The sequence below is a fragment of the Thunnus maccoyii genome, chromosome 17 (genome assembly GCF_910596095.1).
Source record: "Thunnus maccoyii chromosome 17, fThuMac1.1, whole genome shotgun sequence".
Classification (NCBI taxonomy): Eukaryota; Metazoa; Chordata; class Actinopteri; order Scombriformes; family Scombridae; genus Thunnus; species Thunnus maccoyii.
This window is the reverse complement of record NC_056549.1, coordinates 3,508,474-3,527,198: the sequence shown is the minus strand read 5'-3', so window position 1 is coordinate 3,527,198 and position 18,725 is coordinate 3,508,474. Positions and strand designations below refer to the sequence as shown.

General features: G+C 37.0%; 2 protein-coding genes and 1 long non-coding RNA gene across 3 annotated transcripts; 2 read left to right on the top strand and 1 right to left on the bottom strand.

Moving 5' to 3' along the window:
- Positions 1–1,753: 1,753 nt before the first annotated feature.
- On the top strand, positions 1,754–4,157 carry LOC121882161 (fatty acid-binding protein, brain). The gene is made up of 4 exons (XM_042390201.1): positions 1,754–2,150; positions 2,353–2,525; positions 2,925–3,026; positions 3,934–4,157. Exons 1-4 carry the CDS (start codon positions 2,078–2,080, stop codon positions 3,982–3,984), a joined length of 399 nt encoding a protein of 132 aa, XP_042246135.1. The 5' UTR covers positions 1,754–2,077; the 3' UTR covers positions 3,985–4,157.
- Positions 2,440–5,797, bottom strand: LOC121882186. The gene is made up of 3 exons (XR_006092039.1): positions 5,713–5,797; positions 2,903–3,017; positions 2,440–2,518 (listed from the first exon to the last, which is right to left on the bottom strand). It is a non-coding gene; the product is annotated as an uncharacterized LOC121882186 (long non-coding RNA).
- A 1,531-nt stretch (positions 5,798–7,328) lies between these two features.
- Positions 7,329–18,131, top strand: smpdl3a (sphingomyelin phosphodiesterase acid like 3A). Its single transcript, XM_042390153.1, has 8 exons — positions 7,329–7,512; positions 8,481–8,694; positions 12,755–12,899; positions 13,573–13,669; positions 14,635–14,798; positions 15,061–15,241; positions 16,442–16,566; positions 17,441–18,131. The coding sequence occupies exons 1-8, from the start codon at positions 7,407–7,409 to the stop codon at positions 17,741–17,743; spliced, it is 1,335 nt and encodes a 444-aa protein (XP_042246087.1). The 5' UTR covers positions 7,329–7,406; the 3' UTR covers positions 17,744–18,131.
- Positions 18,132–18,725: the final 594 nt, after the last annotated feature.

Sequence of the window (18,725 nt, the reverse complement as noted above, 5' to 3'; positions counted from 1 at the left end):
ACTTCTGAAAACTCCTGCTTCATTATATAACCAAAGTATGTAGACAACTGAACATTAAACTCATATGAAATCATTGAAAACCTAATTCCAACACAATGGGTATTACAGTCATACTGCATGCTGCTGTATACCTGCATCAGTCGTTTACAGCACGCCAAGCTCATGTCCTGTCAGTGGAAAGACATTAAAAACTGTGTTCTGCTGCATATACTCGGCATTCTGCATGATATACTTTCCAAGAAAAACAAGAAAATCAGTGGTGGATAGAGTACAGTATTTCTGTTCCTGGGTGAAAACATCTTAAGTTTAGGGGATTTTCATGTTTTCAAACCAGGTAAAGGGAATAAAGGAGCGAAAATAGAAGGACTAAAGCAAGAGGAAAGGAAGGAAAGTGGCACACAGACGTATGTGTGTATATATATGTGTGTGTGTGTGTGTAATATATACAGTATAAAGAGGAAGGAAAAATTAGGAGGCAATGAAGGAAGGAAAGAAAAAATTAGATTAGTGATATTTTGTGTTATTATTCTATGTTTAATGTAAAGTATAGGTTTGGAAACTTCAGCTGTCAGATAAATGTAGTTGGTACAACATTTATGTATAAAAAAGTACTTACATACATGTAATCGGTCACTTTCTACCTCTGCCAGTGTTTCCCCTTATGTATGTCAAAGACATTTAGAATGACATAAAACATGCATTTACCTTGTATTAATATTTAAATTTCAAAGCGTTTGGGAAATATCAAACAGATCTTGAGCGACGAGTGTTTTAGTGCATTTTTTTATTGCCACAGTATTTTCTAGTTTGTATGGTTACAGTGTCCAGTATGTCCATTAGAAATTATGTTGTAGTTTCTCCTGCAGTTTTTCATAATTTGACTTTTTTTACTTTACAAGAGCAACATGCAGGGATGTGACAGACGTGTAAACTCATGTTAAGTGATTTTTACTTGTGAAAGTTAGAAACTGAAATAGACTTTGTATCACATAATCATTTTAACATCATTTTAAAGCTAAATGTATTTGCTGTTGCAGTGCAGTAGTATATAAACTTAATAGCTAGCAGACAACGCTGAGTCAAAGTGATGTACGCCATGAAGATAGAGATTAAAAAAGAGAAAGGAAGAAATACTGTTTGCCTGAACATGAGGGTTTTGTTCACAGTTTCAGTTGTAACTTGTCTAATAGAAGTCACACTTTGCCTCCTTTAATCACCGCACCAACAAGGAACAGAAACTTCCTTCTGTGCAAATCCTGTAGCAGATATGACATTTACAGACATACGTTTACTTTGTGTGAGAGAGCAAAACCTACACACACATAATCTTTCTCACACAGACACACAAACGTTTAGACAGTAATTAGTGTGTGTGTTGAGCATGAAGAAATTGCAGTTGGAGGGGGGTTGTTAATGCAGTTAAGGACAAAGGGCTGTCAAACAAACTGATTCTGCTTCACTAGCGCTCCCCTACATGACACATTCCAGACACAAGAACTCCTGTCTCTAACACAAGGCTAACAGGGGATTATGATGTGGAAATTAATTGAAACATAAATGTGGATGAGCTCCTGACTGAGAATGAAGAGAGCAAGTGCGTCTGTGTCCAATGTCATCCATCACTAACCAAACAAACTATAAGCTTAGAGGGAACTTTAGTGTTGATTGGCTGCTAGTAAGATTTTATTTCTTTTCTTATTATAGATTAAATTTAGTTTTTTTGGCATTACTTATTCTTACATGTAGACTTTCATTGGCTGAGATATGGCAAGCACCAGACTTTACCTCACCAAACCCAACTGACACCCATGAATGAGAGTAATTACATCATTAGGCATACAAATGGGCTAATTTAGCTCTTTTTTTTCTTCTCTGTGGGTCCATAAGACCGTGACCCAATTTAAATGCCCAATCACGGCTCAGAGAAAATCTCCTGAGCCAATGAGGTGCTTGGCGACACCCACCTGCATGCATAATAATAAGAGGCAGAATAATAACACAAGGTGGGACACTTGCAAAAGCTGCAGCTTGCTCAGAGTGCTTTGGAGATTACTTTGCCTCTCTGAAAACCTTCACCATGGTCGACGCCTTCTGTGCCACTTGGAAACTGGTTGACAGTGAGAATTTTGATGAGTACATGAAAGCTCTCGGTGAGTTATCCCCTCCTTTCTGTTTAGTTTTAGTTTGTTCTGTTTTGTCTGATTTCACTGATAAATGCAATAAATCCTGGCTGAAAAGTTGCTGTGTATCATATCAGACTACTCAGATTCTGTGTCTAGAACTAATGAAATCCTGTGAAGTCGTGGTAAAACAGGTCACTAACAGCCATATTTCACTCCTGTCTCTGGTTAGGTGTGGGCTTCGCCACCAGGCAAGTTGGTAATGTGACCAAGCCGACGGTGATCGTCAGCCAGGAGGGCGACAAGCTGGTGATCCGCACCCAGAGCACCTTCAAAAACACAGAGATCTCCTTCAAACTGGGAGAGGAGTTTGACGAAACCACCGCTGATGACAGAAACTGCAAAGTAAGTTATACAGGAAAAAAAGACCAAAGGTTTAAAAAACTTCTGGATATGCATAAAAAGAAAAAAAGCAGAACAAATCATATAATTTTTTATATGATTATGAGTGTTTAGATGCAAATTCAATCATATTTGATGCTGAGAAAAACAACTAAAACCATTAACATTAATCAATGCATCAATTACACGTAAATTCAAATAATTCTAATCATAAAAAGCATACATACATACATATTTACTCATATATGTCATTCTTACCAATATTATTTTCCTATTAGTGAGTTAAAGTGAGGATTTTTCAGAAGACAAGAATCTTGAGAGTCCTGGAAATAAACAGATGTTTGTCAGCATCTTAATGCATTAACTTTCTTGTTAAATACCTTCTCCTCCTCTCTTTCTCAGTCCTTGGTGACTATGGAGGGAGACAAGCTGGTCCACGTCCAGAAGTGGGACGGCAAAGAGACCAAGTTCGTCAGAGAAATCAAGGACGGCAAGCTGGTCATGGTAAGATAATTGCAAATAGACCCAGATCACACACACAGTTCTTGACTTAGAGTACATTTACCAGGAGAGTAGAAGAAGAAGCTTAAGCTATGTTTTAAGTTTTTCTGTGTAGCAACATGGTTATAAATGACATTTGGGTTGTCCTAATGAAGATACAGAGGGTCAATCTTCATCTGGGATGGTTTTTGTCAGGAAACTACATAGTTGGAGTAGAGTACAGGGAAAAATGTTGCTTTAAGATATATGGTTGTTAATGCTTTAGATGTTGAGGGCTCAGTTTGTTTAGAAAGAAAATTAGCAGACGGTATAATCAATTTGCAGCAGATTTGCAGTTTCTGATCACTGTAGTGGAATCAGTGAGTGTGTATAACTGTTGTTTGAAACGTATTTTTCACACCAGCTTTCCTATTCTCTCTCCTCTATGTGCTCTATAATAAAAAAGGTAGATAGGTAGAAGTTTAACGATGAATTCAGAAAATTTAATTTTAAGTGCAAAATAAATGTGATTTTCTTTATGTTGTTAGGACTGTGTGCAGTTTGTTAGAAAACTGTTTAGAAAACTGTTACAAGTAAACTCAAGACCAGATGTAGGAAACAAATAAGATGATAATAGAAAAAAAAAGTCACAAAACACATTTTAGACAGTTTTATTGTTTTTGTTATGATGAGCATTTTATGTCTTTTTAACTTATCTTTTCACTTCTTCATAATCAAATTAGTTTTCTTATAGTAAATTAAAGTAAATTACCAACCAAGCAGATGTCAAATGCTGCCTCATTAGTTGTGGCTGTTGAAAATTCTCTACTTAATCACCTTTTTTACAAAAAAGGATATTTTGTTGGTGAAGTGGGAGGTTTTAGTAACATTCACTTAAGCTGCCATGACAACTGCCGTCTCTCCCCCGCAGAACTTGACCTTTGAAGACATCCATGCGGTGCGTACCTACGAGAAGGCATGAGTGCTCTGACCAACAGCATCGCGAACCAGCCAAGAAGTGTTGATTTTATAATTATTATTGACTGTATGCTTCTCTTTGCACTTCATCCTCCTCCACATGTACACGGCCCGCAGGCTGCACGTGTTTTGTAAGATTTTTTTTTATATGAATACATTTCTGTCATGATGGATGGATTGTCTTTGCAACCCTGTGTGAAACATGAAATAAAACACAGTGTAGAGAGTAAATGTTTGTCTCTTTTCTGATCTTTGTCAGGTGTAATAATGGAGCTGTTATTCTTTATGCTGCATGAAAGAACAAATATTCTTATAACCATCAAACATTAAATCATTTTCTGGTCCAAACCCTGACTTTACTGGAGTAAAAAAAACAATGTAATCTTCAAACTTGGTGACATAACAAGACAATTTTCTCGAACAAAGAGGAGCAACTGCACCAATATGTCAAATTATTCACTTAGAGTGAGCAATTTGTCTTTGGTTGCTAGATTTTAAAGTGGTGATGAACCTACAGAGAATTATCAGTGACTCTGCAGCTCCCCTCAGCTTTACAGAGCTTTATAGTGAGTTTCAGCTCATTGTTTAGTTGCAACTTTAGCGCTCTCATAGCATCGTTTCCAGAGAAAAACCTCTAAAAAGCTGCTGTTCACTACCTGCTCAGCACCAAACGGCAAACAGACACAGTTAGCTGTAGACTAGCTGGTGAACATAGTGGAGCATTCAGCAGCTACAGAGCCAGATATTTCCCTCAGGAGTTGGTAGAGAGTAAAAACAGAACTAAAAGAGAGTGAATATTGGACTTACTAAAGTTCAACATATGAACTTAAAAGGCGAAATGTCTTGTTTCCGCTGCCCCCAAGTGGCCAAAAAAATATATTAATGCATTTAAAACCTCAAATGACTCTTAAGTCCTGGCCACCATGCAACCAATTTCAATAAATGTATTAATAAAGATGGATTCCAGGTCATCGTTGGGTTATGAAACATGATGTCAGCCAACGGGGGTCTCTCAGTTCTAGCAGCTGCAATTTAATGTGACGTGTGATCGGCCCACTACTGCAGCAGCTACAACCCATGTGGTGATAATACTTTTGTGTTACAGTTATTTAAAAAATATTTCAATAATTTGAACACTTTCAAAATGTATTCATGTATTCAACTCATTTGGATGGGGAGGAGTGGTGGCATTTTACGCGAATGAATGCTTCCATTCACATGATGGGTATCAAATGAAGTACTCTGTTGGTATCGGTATCCCTTTAAGGGCACTGGTATTGGCACTGGTATCGTCATTTTTGTAAATGATACCCAGACCTACTCACTTCCTTACTAAAAGTTGCTCTCAGCAGCTTTGTGAATAGCTTTTAAAAGGAAACTCTTAGTTAGGAAATTTAAGCCATTTAGGAGGACTGCTGGTGGTAAATACAGACCCTGACCCTTTAAGTCTGCGGTTCAAGTCTGACACAAGTGAACCCTGCAGATCCGAGGGATTGTAGGGATTAAGGGGACAGGAAATTTAAAAAAAAATACAATAAAATAAACATTTCTGTGACAACATATTGATTTTTTTAAGATTCATAAATTATGTCTGCACTAACGCCATCGCCTATAATGACACATACTGTAGACTTTGCCTCATTTTAAAAGATCACACCAGCCAAAAATGTTGGGAGCAGCTGCTTTAAATACTATTAGAGTTTTTAAATTGTGTGAGATTTGAAATGTTTACCTCGCTACATGTATCTGATGACTCTCTGAAGGATGAGGAGGAGTTAGACTGAGGTTGCGTTCACATGTGGGATACCGCCATAGTTTCAAACACATGGCTCACCTGTCAACATCACACACAGATAAGTGGAAAAATAAGATGATAAAATATACTTTAATGTATATCTTGGGCTCAAGTGTTGCATACAGTTGCATATAAACAAATACAAGTTACACACAAAATACTGTAGGTACATTAACTCCATATGTAAAGACACCAGTGGTGGTACTCAGATCCTTTAAAAAGTAGAAACACCACAATGTAAAAATACTCCATTACAAATAAAAGTCATACATTTAAAATTCCACTTGAGTAAAAGTACTTTACCATGTAAATCTACTTAATGTATTAAAAGTAAAAGTACATGACTATATTAAATACATTTAATAAAGTACATTATTAATACTGATGTATCAGTGCATAAGCAAGTTATTATTTGATCTTTATAAGAGTCACAGGATGAATCTGAACGACTGTAAGATGATAATTTATGCAGGAAAGAATAAAAAACATACATTTGGACTCATTTTCCAGAATTTTTCTCTCAACTTTGTGTTTTTGTGAAATATTGGAGTTTTACCTCTTTGGGTTTTATTTATTTGAAACAAAGGAAACACACAACTACACACTGATTTCATGTGAAGTTTGGGAACTGCTGGTTTAATCTTAAATAGTGCAGCGTAATTTAGAAGTTTATCTTATTTCATGTCAAATGTCAATCTGAAAAGTAAAGCTAAAGCTGTCAGACAAATGTAGTGGAGTTTAAAGTATAATATCTCCCTCTGAGATGTAGAGGAGTAGAACTACACAGTAGCAGAAACTTTTAATACTCAAGTACCTCAAAACTGTACTTAAGTACAGTACCTGAGTAAATGTACTTACTTACTGTTACTTCCCACCGCTGACAGTCACATACAAAATACACTATTGTACCCCTGGTACGTACAGTTTAGTCTACTCCTAAAATAATAGAACACAATGAGCATATTTAAAAGAATAAAAACAATAAGAATGTTAAAACACGGATGTGCAGAGGAGGCAAAGTCCATATTCTTTTTGTGTATTGTGAACTTATATACAGCAATGAGGAATGCAAATGTTGCACTTTATTTTGATCTATTGTATTTGTAAATGTATCATTGTGAAATTCAATAACGATCTTTAAAAAGAAAAGTCCATAAATGTGTTGTACTATTACACAGCCTATAATATCACCACCTTACTGTTACTACTGGTACATTCATTCATTTGTAAGCAGCATCTGTCTGTGATGTAGCTCATACATTATACTATTATAAGATCATCACATGTTTTGTATGAAAGCTTAATTTACTTAATGTAGAATAAAAAGAACAACGTTTCTTCTGAGTTGCTGTAAAAGTATAAAGTGGTATGAAATGGAAATATGCAAGTACAAGTACCTCAGTGTTGTACATAAGTGCATTTTCTGAGTAAACATATTTCTATGGAACAAACCCTGCAGACTCCCCGCCTCCCTCCGTCCCTCCTCCTCCTCCTCCTCCCTCTGTGCTTCACAACACTGCGAGTCACATGACCAGCTGACCATTGTACTTCCTGTTTATTTCACAGGAGAATGGTCTGCCGTGGTCAGCTACATATATGTTGGGGTGTGTGATACAGTGTTTACTGTCTGTATGAACACACACATCATGGTGCAGCTGCGGTGTTTTGTGGTGCTGCTGTGCTGCGCGGCTCCGCTGGCGGCGGCTCCCACAGGAGGCGCCTACCTGCCGGGCTCAGGTGAGTCAAACCTCCGGGATCTCCCGCTTAAAAAAGACAATTCTGTTGAATGTCAAGCGGATCAGATCGGCCTCCTGTCACCACTGTCAGAACTACAAGGCGAACATGTATAGTGTGAGTTAATACTGGTGGTTTATCTGCTGGCTTTCACTAAACAGTGAGAGTCAACTCTAATAGAATCGATATTTTCTAACAACGTGCTGCTGATTGGTTCATGTTTATCACGCCGAATTTACCCAAAGACATGGTGGATTTGTATTAAGTTGTCAAACTTTCTTTGAAACTTTTTCTTTGTTTGCTGATGATCTAAAACTTGGGATTTTTGAACGGAGTTCAGCCAGAAACGTCTTTTCTGAGAATCAGTCTCCTGTATACATGGGTCTAATGATGGTGATGGTTTCTTTTATCTTCTTTTATTAGTTCATTAAGAACACAAAGGCAACAGTAAGATTGAAAAGGTGTTTTAATGGCTTTAATGTCTTAACTTCAGCAAACAGGAAAAAACATCAAAGATAAGCCTAAGCATTTTAAAAGCATAAAAATAAACTAAATGCAAACAGGAAAACTATCACGAAAAGAAACTTACCATCTAAATTATACAGTGAACGGTGCTGTATCATTCTATATATGATACATTTAACCCTTTAGTCTCAAATAGCCTAACTAAAAAGCGCTATTTAATTGAATAATTTGATCAATATTTTATTTATGTATTTCAAAAATGTCTTGAATTTAATTTGGGATATAAAGGCAAAATATAGTCTTATGGGCAGTTGTATTTTTGCATTTGTGTGACATGAAATACACATATTTTCTCTAAATGTGCAGATTCTCCACCTATACACAGATACATTTAGTTGTAGTCGTGTGTATCTGACTAAAAACACATATTAGATCTTTTTTTCCACTTCTTAGTCATTTAACTGTCATTCCTCTCTGTAAACATTTCATACCTTCTTCTCATTCAGGCAGGTTTTGGCACATCACCGACCTCCACCTGGACCCCACCTACCACCTGGCCCAAGATCCCACCAAGGTGTGCTTCTCCTCCAAAGGAGCCCCCGCCACCCACGCCGGCGTGTATGGGGACTTCCTGTGTGACTCCCCATACAGCCTCATCCAGTCAGCCTTCAAACACATGGCAGAGCTCACGCAGCCGCAGGACTTCATCATATGGACCGGGTCAGTGATGAGGGGAAGGGATAATGATGGAGGAAGATGTTATGTTCTTCTCCTTCTTTGGCTTCTTTTGCTGCCAAAAATCGTGGCCAAATACTGAATAACGAGACGTTTGTCGCAAGAAAATAATCAGTGATGTGCCGAATCAGCTCATAAAATCAGTGCTGGTGGCTTTACAGTAGTTTCACATCCTGTTTTCTTATAGCAGTTCTGTTCTTTGTACATGTGTGTGTGTGTGTGTGTGTGTGTGTGTGTGTGTGTGTGTGTGTGTGTGTGTGTGTGTCTGTCCTGTACTTCTTTGTCAAAGCCACTTTGAGGTTTTTGACATTTAGATGGAGGACATTTCTGTGAAATGAGGTTATTCTTGATGGTTCCTCACTTCCTCATGGGAATATTGTAGGGTTGTTCGTTTTTATCCATGCTGGTGTCAGTGCTCTTAAGACGGTTGGTTGGTTGATCCAGACGGAAGTATCTTATAAAATATTTGATATATATTTTTGTACCGACATTGGTGGTCCCTTGATGTTTCATCAAGCGCCACCAACAGGTCAAAGTTTGAAATTTCCAGTAAAGTATCTCCACATCTACTAAATGAATAACCATCAAAGTTGATACAGACATTCATGTCCCCCACTGGATGAATTATTATCACTTTGGTGATCACCTGACTTTTCATGTAGCACCACCATAAGGTCAAATTTACAAGTTGTCCAACTTTGGTTTATGACCAAATGCTGCAAAACTAATGACATCTCCATCAACCTCAGCTGTATAATATTAGTATCAGAGCTGCAACGATTAGTCGATTCATTGAATAGCTGCCAAATATTTTGATAAATGATTAATCATTTCAGTTTTAAGAAAAAAATTCTCTGATTCCAGCTTCTTAAATGTGAATTTTCTGGTTGCTTTAGTCCTTTATGACAGTAATCTGAATATCTTTGGGTTTTGGACAAAACAAGAAATTTGAAGATGTCATCTTGGGCTCTGTAATTGACATTTTTTACCATTTTCTGACATTTTCTGAACCAAACAACTAATCGGTTAATTGAGAAAATAATCAACAGATTAATCAATAATAATGGATAATGAAAACAATTGTTAGCTCCCAAGTTAGCATGGATCCAAACTAAGATTGTGAACATTTTCTGTGTTTACAACCTTAGTTTGGCATTATACCTGCTAACTGCTGTGAGCATGTTAGCATACAGAGATTAGCATTTAGCTCAAAACAATGCTGCGACTCAGCAGCCTCACAAAGCCGCTAGCATGGCTGTTGACTCTTAAATTGTGTTCAGATTAAATGTAAGACACATTTTTGGTCTTTGCTTTATTTGCACAAATTTGACTGCTGGAGTGTTTTTGTTTTATTGAGTTTATTCACCCCAAACAGCCAATGTAGCAGCTGCACAGATGTTAGCTGGAGGTAGTTACAGCATACAAAACCAACATTTTTGCAATGTTTTTTGATGTGCGTGTTCATGTATCAACTCATTTGAACTTTTTGCTCAAGTTTAAACATTTTCAACATGGGGGGGACTCCCATTCCCTTCAGTTCATTCATGCCACCCAGGACAAACTCACAGCTCTTTGAGTCCACTTGTTTCTTCGCACTGCCTCTAAAATTCACATCTGAACACACCTTAAGTCTCAGTATATGAGATTAGGGGATGAGGTGATGAATTTGTTTGTTTTAGGAGACTGAATGTATGTAATAGTCACTGAGGTTCAGTAAAGCACAGTACAGTACTGTGTGTTTTTTGTGAGTATCAGCAAGCAGAAGTGTCACTTCCCTCTTTTAAGTCTGCTGAGCATGATAACTTCATGATTTCAGTTTACTTTATAGTCATCCTTGTGGTTTTTGGGTTAATATCCAATGGATCTTATCCATGAAATGTTCATAATAACAGAATTGTCTTAATTTGTATATGCACAATCTCAGAAGTTAGTGGGCTTAGGGCTGTAACTAATGATTGTTCCCACTATTGATTAATTGTTGCTATTAACTATAATAAACTATAATAAAGTATATGAATGGCAGGGAGTAGATTGCATCGTTGCTGCAGTACCAGAAATGAGTGAGTTCTGCTCTTTAGAAGCAGTCTGCTAATGATGATTTCGGTAAGGAATTGATAAAATAAGTCTTATAATTCTGGATTTGATGCTCTGCCTTTAATCATACTTGAAGTTCTTTGCATATTTTAGTACTTAGCAGGTTGCCATCATTAGAGATGGAGTGGGCACAAGACCGACAGTCACAAGTGAATAAAGTCCTGAGGACTCACTTGATCACTGAATCACCAGGTCTTGAAAGACGAGTAAGAGTTATCCACTTGCCTTTAAAGAGCTGCTACATTCTCTGTGGGAAGTGGAAACTATAATGTTCATTACTGTGTAAGTGTAATCGTAGCTGTAAGCATCAGTCGCAGCAGTGGTACTTCTATACAGCTCTCTATTAATCTGAAGCTAATCAACTAAGCCAGGAATTCACAGGCTTATTAAATGTGGTTAGAAGAACGCCTTGCCACTTAAAACTTGAAAAGACTCCCTGGGGGAGAAGATTAAGTTGCTGTGCAAGCAGATTTTTGCTTGCACAGTAAGTAAGTTATTCTATTGTTATTGGGTTTTGTAGCACGAGTTTGCCTTTAGACTTAAAGGGGAAGTCCATTGTGGAGGGGAATTCACATCATGTCTGTAATATTGGACAGTTCAGCTCTACCGAGAGTATAAAAAAACTGTCTACAACTGTGATTTTATGAACAGGAAATACAGTGGTGTTAAAAAATCAGGGTTTTCCTGGTTTCTACTGGTACAGCTGACTTGTGGTTGAGTAACTAAGCTACTCTGTGACTATAACCTATGAGTTACTGCTGTTTCTCTACCTTCAAAGTCACGTATAAAGGAATAATCTGACAATTTGGAAAGTACATTTATTAGCTTTCTTGCGTATATTTGGATGAGAAGATTGATATCACTCTCCTGTTTGTGTGTTAAGTATTGTTAGTAGCTGTTTTTACATTTCTGGTTGTGTACAGATGAGCTTTAGAGGTGTTGGTAGATGTATTTTTGAACTTTGGACAGAGCCAGGTTATATGTTTCCCTCTGTACACACAGGCATGAAAGATTTATCTTCCTCTCATCTGACTCTCGGCAAGAAAGCAAACAAGTGTACTTCCCAAAATCTGAAACTATGCAAAGCAGCTATAAAATGCACTGAGTTTGCATTAACATTATGCTAGTTTCAGATGTTAACCCCTTCTCTTACACTCTCTTGTTATTAAGCAGCATGTTGTCCATGTCCTTCTTCTACTCGTTTATTTGTATCTTTTTTCAACTGTTTTAGGTGTTTCAAAAAACAAATAAAGGCAGACAGTTGTAGAGTGAAGCAGAGAAAACCATGAAAACAACAAAAGCTGCTCAGATCATGATGTAATTAGCAAGTCAATTACTGCAAGTGAATAGAAATACAGTAAAATTAACAACTGGAACAAGAATTTAGAACATTCATTGTACTGTAAATGCCATTCACCTGCAGCTAGTCACTACCTCCTACTACTAAAACAACTGCATTGTCTTGATTCTGAAGGTATTAAAATAAATGTACAATATTCATACTATTTACCTACAGTATGTGGTTAAATTTGCTTGGGTTGGTAATATTGCATCTTTTTTCTCTTCTCCCCCAGACTCTCGGCAAAAAAGCAAACAAATGTACTTCCCAAAATCTGAAACTATGCAAAGCAGCTATAAAATGCACTGAGTTTGCATTAACATTATGCTAGTTTCAGATGTTAACCCCTTCTCTTACACTCTCTTGTTATTAAGCAGCATGTGAATAGAAATACAGTAAAATTAACAACTGGAACAAGAATTTAGAACATTCATTGTACTGTAAATGCCATTCACCTGCAGCTAGTCACTACCTCCTACTACTAAAACAACTGCATTGTCTTGATTCTGAAGGTATTAAAATAAACGTACAATATTCATACTATTTACCTACAGTATGTGGTTAAATTTGCTTGGGTTGGTAATATTGCATCTTTTTTCTCTTCTCCCCCAGTGACAGTCCACCACATGTGCCTGTGGATGAGCTTTCTACAGAAACAGTGATCCAGGTCATCAGTAATATGACTCAGAGCATCAGACAACACTTTCCAAACATGACTGTCTATCCGGCTCTGGGAAACCATGACTACTGGCCACAGGTACTTTCCTCACATACTGTTACAACAGCATGCAGTGTCTCAAGCTTTGCTGAAGAAAAGGATGACGTATACGTAAGACAAATGACTGTAGGGTGTAGCACATGATATGACAGCTTGACCTTAGCATGACTCTTTACTGCCGTCTTTTACAGGAATAAGGGACGGAGGGAAGCTTTTCTTATATACAGACTCTCAGTCAAAAACAGTTTGACATATTCAGGTGGTTGGGTGACATTTTGTAACAATATTCATGAATATACTATATTAATAGTATTTGAGATATACTGTATATGAGATTGTTATTTTTGCTGAGCCTGTAAATGCAGCATTTGATCATATGACATTAATACCAAAAGTAAAAATACTGACTAGTGGTTGTTTGAATAGAGCCTCAGTCATGATAGTGGATGACACCAACTAAATGACTGACTTTAATGAAATGGCAATATTTGCAAACTGATATCAGTCAAACTCTAATATCAAGTAGATTGCTCTAATTTTGAAACGATTGAATATTAAGAACGCATTATAATTCTGGGAATTTATTTAATTATGAATGCTATTGTATGCCTGCTTCTCACGTTTGTAAAGAGCATCTTGCCACGTAACATGCTGCTAGATGAAAACTGTTTGTATCTGAGACACAGTTACATATTTGAACCATTGCTTTTAGGACCAGATGATGACCTCCACTAATGCCATCTACAAGGCTGCTGCCCAGCTGTGGGCACCCTGGCTGCAGACTGAAGCTCTGCTCACGCTTTCACAAGGTGACGTGTTACTATGTCAGCTACCAGCAGTGTCAGGGTGCTTCTGTCAAATTAGTTTAAAGGGGACATATTATGCATATTTCCAGCTCTATATTTATATTCTGGCTTATGGCCATGCATGACATAATCACAAGGAGGAAGTAGAGGTAACTTTGCAAATAAAGCCTTCAGAGCAGGCTGAACTCCTGGCTTTTGACTTGAAGGGAGCATTTTTACATACATTGACCTCAAGTTTTAGAACTTTTACCATGTTTAACATAGACATCTGACATCATAACAAAATATAAATAAAAGAAAACCACAAAAAAAGCATAATATGTGCCCTTTAAGCCTCCTAAACTTTGCCACATTGCAGCTGGATTATTTAAAAAATGTGACTGATTACTGTGATTCCAAAATTATGTGACATACAGGATATACAGTAATTTAGCACAGACTTCTGCAAACTGTGAAATTCCAGCATCAAGAAATGAGGAAGGGGGAAAACCAGTCATGTGTGGCGGATATTTTATCTGGTCATGTTGCTGATTTTGCGTATGAATTACTATTCATGATAGAACACATTCAGTACAATATCGAACTTTGATGCAAATGGGTTAATTAGTATATTTGTGACATGTAGAGTCATTAACATAAGGCAAGTTGTAGCACATCCTGACACTTGTCAGTTTTATCTTTGTTTAACTTGGTATAACTTTCATAATTGGTACTTTGTCAGGTTTGAGCTGTATGCTAATGTTAGCATGTTAGGCCTACAAATAGTATACATTTATACAAATAGTATACATAAGAACTATTGTTTGTTAGCATGTTGATATTTAGCATGTAACATTTACCATCTTAGGTATTCAGTATGTTGGTGTAATATTCTAATGCTTAGCATGTAGCATGTTGTGCTGACATAATCTAAGGTTATCATCATGTCAGCATCAAGCTTTATATTGTGCTGTGTTCCATATCTACAGGCGGTTTCTACTCTCAGCTGGTAAAACCTGGTTTGCGGGTAGTTAGTCTCAATACGATCCTCTACTACAGTCCTAATAAAGTCACAGTTAACATGACTGACCCTGCTGGACAGTTTGAATGGCTGGAGAAAACTCTGGAGAGTGCTGCTCAGAGCCTGGAGAAGGTATCAAAATTTCTGTCTTTATGTCCTAAATCCTGACCTTTGACTTGCCTTAAAGTGCTGCATGTGTCAGTATATCATTGTCAAATAAATGATCATAACTCGAGATCTTTAAACAATAGTTTTTTTCTCGCATATAAATCAAAAGGCTAAGTAAGTGTCCACACCCCTCCACTGTTTGTCATTGTCAGTAATCCTGAAAGTTTTACTTCTGTTTGCCCAAAAGAGCTGCTGAGATTTAAATGTGTCTTCCTCTTTGCTCTAGGTCTACATCATAGCCCATGTCCCAGTGGGTTACCTGCCCTTTGCCAGAAACATCACTGCTATGAGAGAGATCCACAACGAGAGGCTGGTCAGCATCTTTAGGGAGTACAGTCATGTTGTTGCTGGACATTTCTATGGCCACACCCATCGAGACAGCATCATGGTGCTGCTGGACCAGAAAGGTACAATCACAAGCTGTAATTCTTCAATCCTGTACAAAAATTTGGTTAATGTAATCTTGATCATGTCCAATCAAACTTGATTTTACCATCTGAAGTGGACACAACACTTAAGTAGAAATTATATATCAAAATGGCCTCCTCCAATTACCCTTTCTCTTGCTGTGTCTCTGTGTTATACTCACAACAAAGAGTAACTATGCTAAGCTATGATAACATGTCCCTGGTGTGACTCTTGTGTAGATACATATGAAACTCTGTCATGGCTCTGGAGAATTTATCTTCATCTATTTATGAAGCAAATTTGTGAAAATACAGAATAACACCAAAATAGAATAGATTTACAACCTACAGTGTAAAGTGGGAAGTAAAAAAAAATGTTGCAGAGAAAATCTCCAAGATGATGAATTACAGATAAAGTAAAGACAAAAGCAGGCTTACAATGTAATTACTAAAAATGCTGCTCTAGCAGTAATCATAAATTTGCATGTCATCTGCATAGCACTGAAAATCAACATTGTAATTACAAATGATACCCCCTAGAATTAACAAATATAAAGTAAAAAGTAGAGGACCTAGATTTGAGCCTTGTGGCGCTCCATTTGGACTGTTTAGTCTTTCAGATGAAAACATTTGGACTGTGACAAAAGCACTGCAGTCTGACTGATAGGAAACAAATGAATTCTGCACCAGTCCAGATGTAAACAGATTAAAAGAGTTTTGTAAAAGAATTCACAGTTTATTTAATATAATTCTCAGTTCTGAGAACATTCATAACTACCGACAGAGCGATTTCAGTAATAGATAATAGATAGATAATTGATCAAAACCATACAAGAACTTCTAAAAAAAATTTGGTTTTGTACAAGTAATCTGTCAAATGCACGTTGACTAGCTTTTCCAGATGTACCAGGCAACAACAGCGGGTAAGAAATTGCTTGTGTTAGTCAAATCCAGATTACTTTTTGTTCCTAATCTGGCCGCACTGTAAATTAATCATATTAACAAGATCAACAAAATAGATCTGCTGACAGGCAGTTGAAAACCTTTTTTAATGAAGCTAGATGGAAAGTGATTCAGGACACACATTTACAACCTGAGTACACTCACCATTTTGTCAAATAGAATTATTCTCTATTTTCCTCTTGTATTATTACACACTTTCTCATAGAGATATATAATTCTCACTTGCTTGTTCTGTAGGTAAACCAGTGAATTCTCTTTTTGTGTCACCGGCCGTTACACCAATCAAACATGTTTTGGAGCCCTACTCTAACAACCCAGCTCTCCGTATGTACTTGTACAACACCAAGGACTACGCTATGTTGGTAAGGAGCCTACTGCTACACAACCAGCTTGATGTTTATCACATATCATGTGCTCTCTGTTTAATCAGCATGCAAGCAGTATTAGCCAGGAGGCAAGTTAGCCTGCATTCATGGAATCATGATACTTCTACAGATCTGCCTAGAACCTATGCAGCTTTAATTGGAAAATCTTACAAAAATACAGTGTATAGTTGAACAGAAAAGCTAAGGTACACTGTGTGGCCAAATGTTTGTGGACACCCAAATTTTAGACCCAGTTGTAATTTTTGAACATGTAATTTCAACACCATGGGCATTAATCTGCAGCTAAAACAGCCTCCATTCTTTTGGGAAGGTTTTCTACAAAACCTTTGAACCTGGCTGAGGGGATTTGCTTCCATTCAGCCACAAAATTCACTGGACCAAAGGAGCCAAGCTCAAACTATAGACAATAGCCTGCAACCCAAAGTACACAAAATGAAACTCTCACATACAGAAGACCATCAATTCAACCATTAAAACATTAAGGAGAGCTTATTATCATGCAATCATTTGTTGCAGACATATGTGGCAAAGTAAAATCTGGGAGGTGAGGCTACTAGTGAGATCCCAAGAGGTTTCTTTGATTTTTACTTCACAGTTTAAAGAGAAGACAGATGAAAACTGCTTAAGCTTGAAAGTTTATTGACAAATTCAGGTCAAACTAAAAATGTCCTGCACTCAAACACCTACTCTACCTTTTATCTTCTTGATCAAAGATGGATGAAAAAGTCTCTCTTGATGATTAATCACGGTGTCAATCACAACACAAAAACTGTTTTTAGCATTCAAATAGACTCAAAGACGTATTCTTTCTCCTCTCTCTCTCTTTTGGTGCTTTTCTCTCTCTCTGAAGGATATCTGGCAGTACTATTTGAATCTGACGGAAGCCAATGAGAAACAAAGATCCGACTGGAGACTTGAATATATCATGACTGAGGCTTTTGGACTGACTGACCTCCAGCCACAAAGCCTCCTCCAGCTGGGCCTGAGCTTCAGGCTGCCACAGACCAAAGCCTTTGACAAGTATTTCAGTCACTACATGGTCAGCTACAACAGCACCATCACCTGTGAAGGAGACTGTAAGGTCATCCAGGTGTGTTCTGTACTCTACCTAGACCAACTCTCCTACTCCAAATGTGTCGCAAAGGGAGAATGATCACATGAACATGGACCAAAAAGGAAGGATCCTCAAAGGATTCATCTCAGCTGTCACATTTAGTTGTTTTTTTTATTCTTAAAAGCGATTTATATATTTACTTGAATGCTCGCATCATGTAAAAGTGTTTGCTGTGCACTGATTCTGCTGTTCCCAAATACTAACTATTTTACTTTTACTCTTTTTTTCAAAGCTGGTTCATCAAGATTTTGCTTTCTGGTATCAAATTGCACAATTCAACATAAACCAATAGTATAGAGAAAATACACAATACACTATAACACCTATTATAGATATTTTTAATTATATTGAGCTTTACCCCTCAACCATAAAAGTCTGTTTTCAAAAAATGAGAGCATGAATGCTGATTAAAGTGAATGTCATTAGAGTCACATTTACAAGTAGATTTTTTAATCATATATTTTTAAATGATATATTTTGTTACTTGAATGGAGGTAACATAAAAAGGGAAATAACAGCTTCTAATGCTGCCAAATACTGTGATATCTAAAAAAAGAAAATGCAATTATTCTACATTTTTTTCCAAACTGGTTCTTTATCGGGTGATATTCAATTTTAGATTTTAGTTTTTGGTATCTTTTGGTATATTTTACTTATCCAGATGCAATCTAGACTACAAATAACAACTCCAGAGTATTTTATAAAAATATCATTGCTATCTTAATGGTATTGAGTTGCAGCCCTGCAGATCCAGTCTCTGTTCCCTGGTGTAGACTGTAAGGGAAACTGATTATGCTATAGCTTTTAGCAGGATAAACCTTATTAGAGTACTTCATGAAACAGAGTAAGGTGTACTCTTTAAATAGAAATCTGCTCTACAGAATGAGTTGAAGCTCTTTAACCCATCACACAAGTTTATTCCCTGTATCCCCTGTTGCACTAATGGATTACACTTAATCTCTGGGATGATCTAATTGCTGCCAAATGTTGACCATCACTTGAGCTAATGGTGTTGATTAAC

Bases quoted from the DNA above. Each gene is read 5' to 3' on its own strand.
- LOC121882161 (XM_042390201.1), top strand. From the start codon at position 2,078: ATGGTCGACGCCTTCTGTGCCACTTGGAAACTGGTTGACAGTGAGAAT. The intron at 2,151-2,352 runs GTGAGTTATCCC...GTCTCTGGTTAG, and splicing joins TGAGTACATGAAAGCTCTCG to GTGTGGGCTTCGCCACCAGG. The intron at 2,526-2,924 runs GTAAGTTATACA...TCTCTTTCTCAG, and splicing joins CTGATGACAGAAACTGCAAA to TCCTTGGTGACTATGGAGGG.
- smpdl3a (XM_042390153.1), top strand. From the start codon at position 7,407: ATGAACACACACATCATGGTGCAGCTGCGGTGTTTTGTGGTGCTGCTG. The intron at 15,242-16,441 runs GTACAATCACAA...CTTGTTCTGTAG, and splicing joins GGTGCTGCTGGACCAGAAAG to GTAAACCAGTGAATTCTCTT. The intron at 16,567-17,440 runs GTAAGGAGCCTA...CTCTCTCTGAAG, and splicing joins CCAAGGACTACGCTATGTTG to GATATCTGGCAGTACTATTT.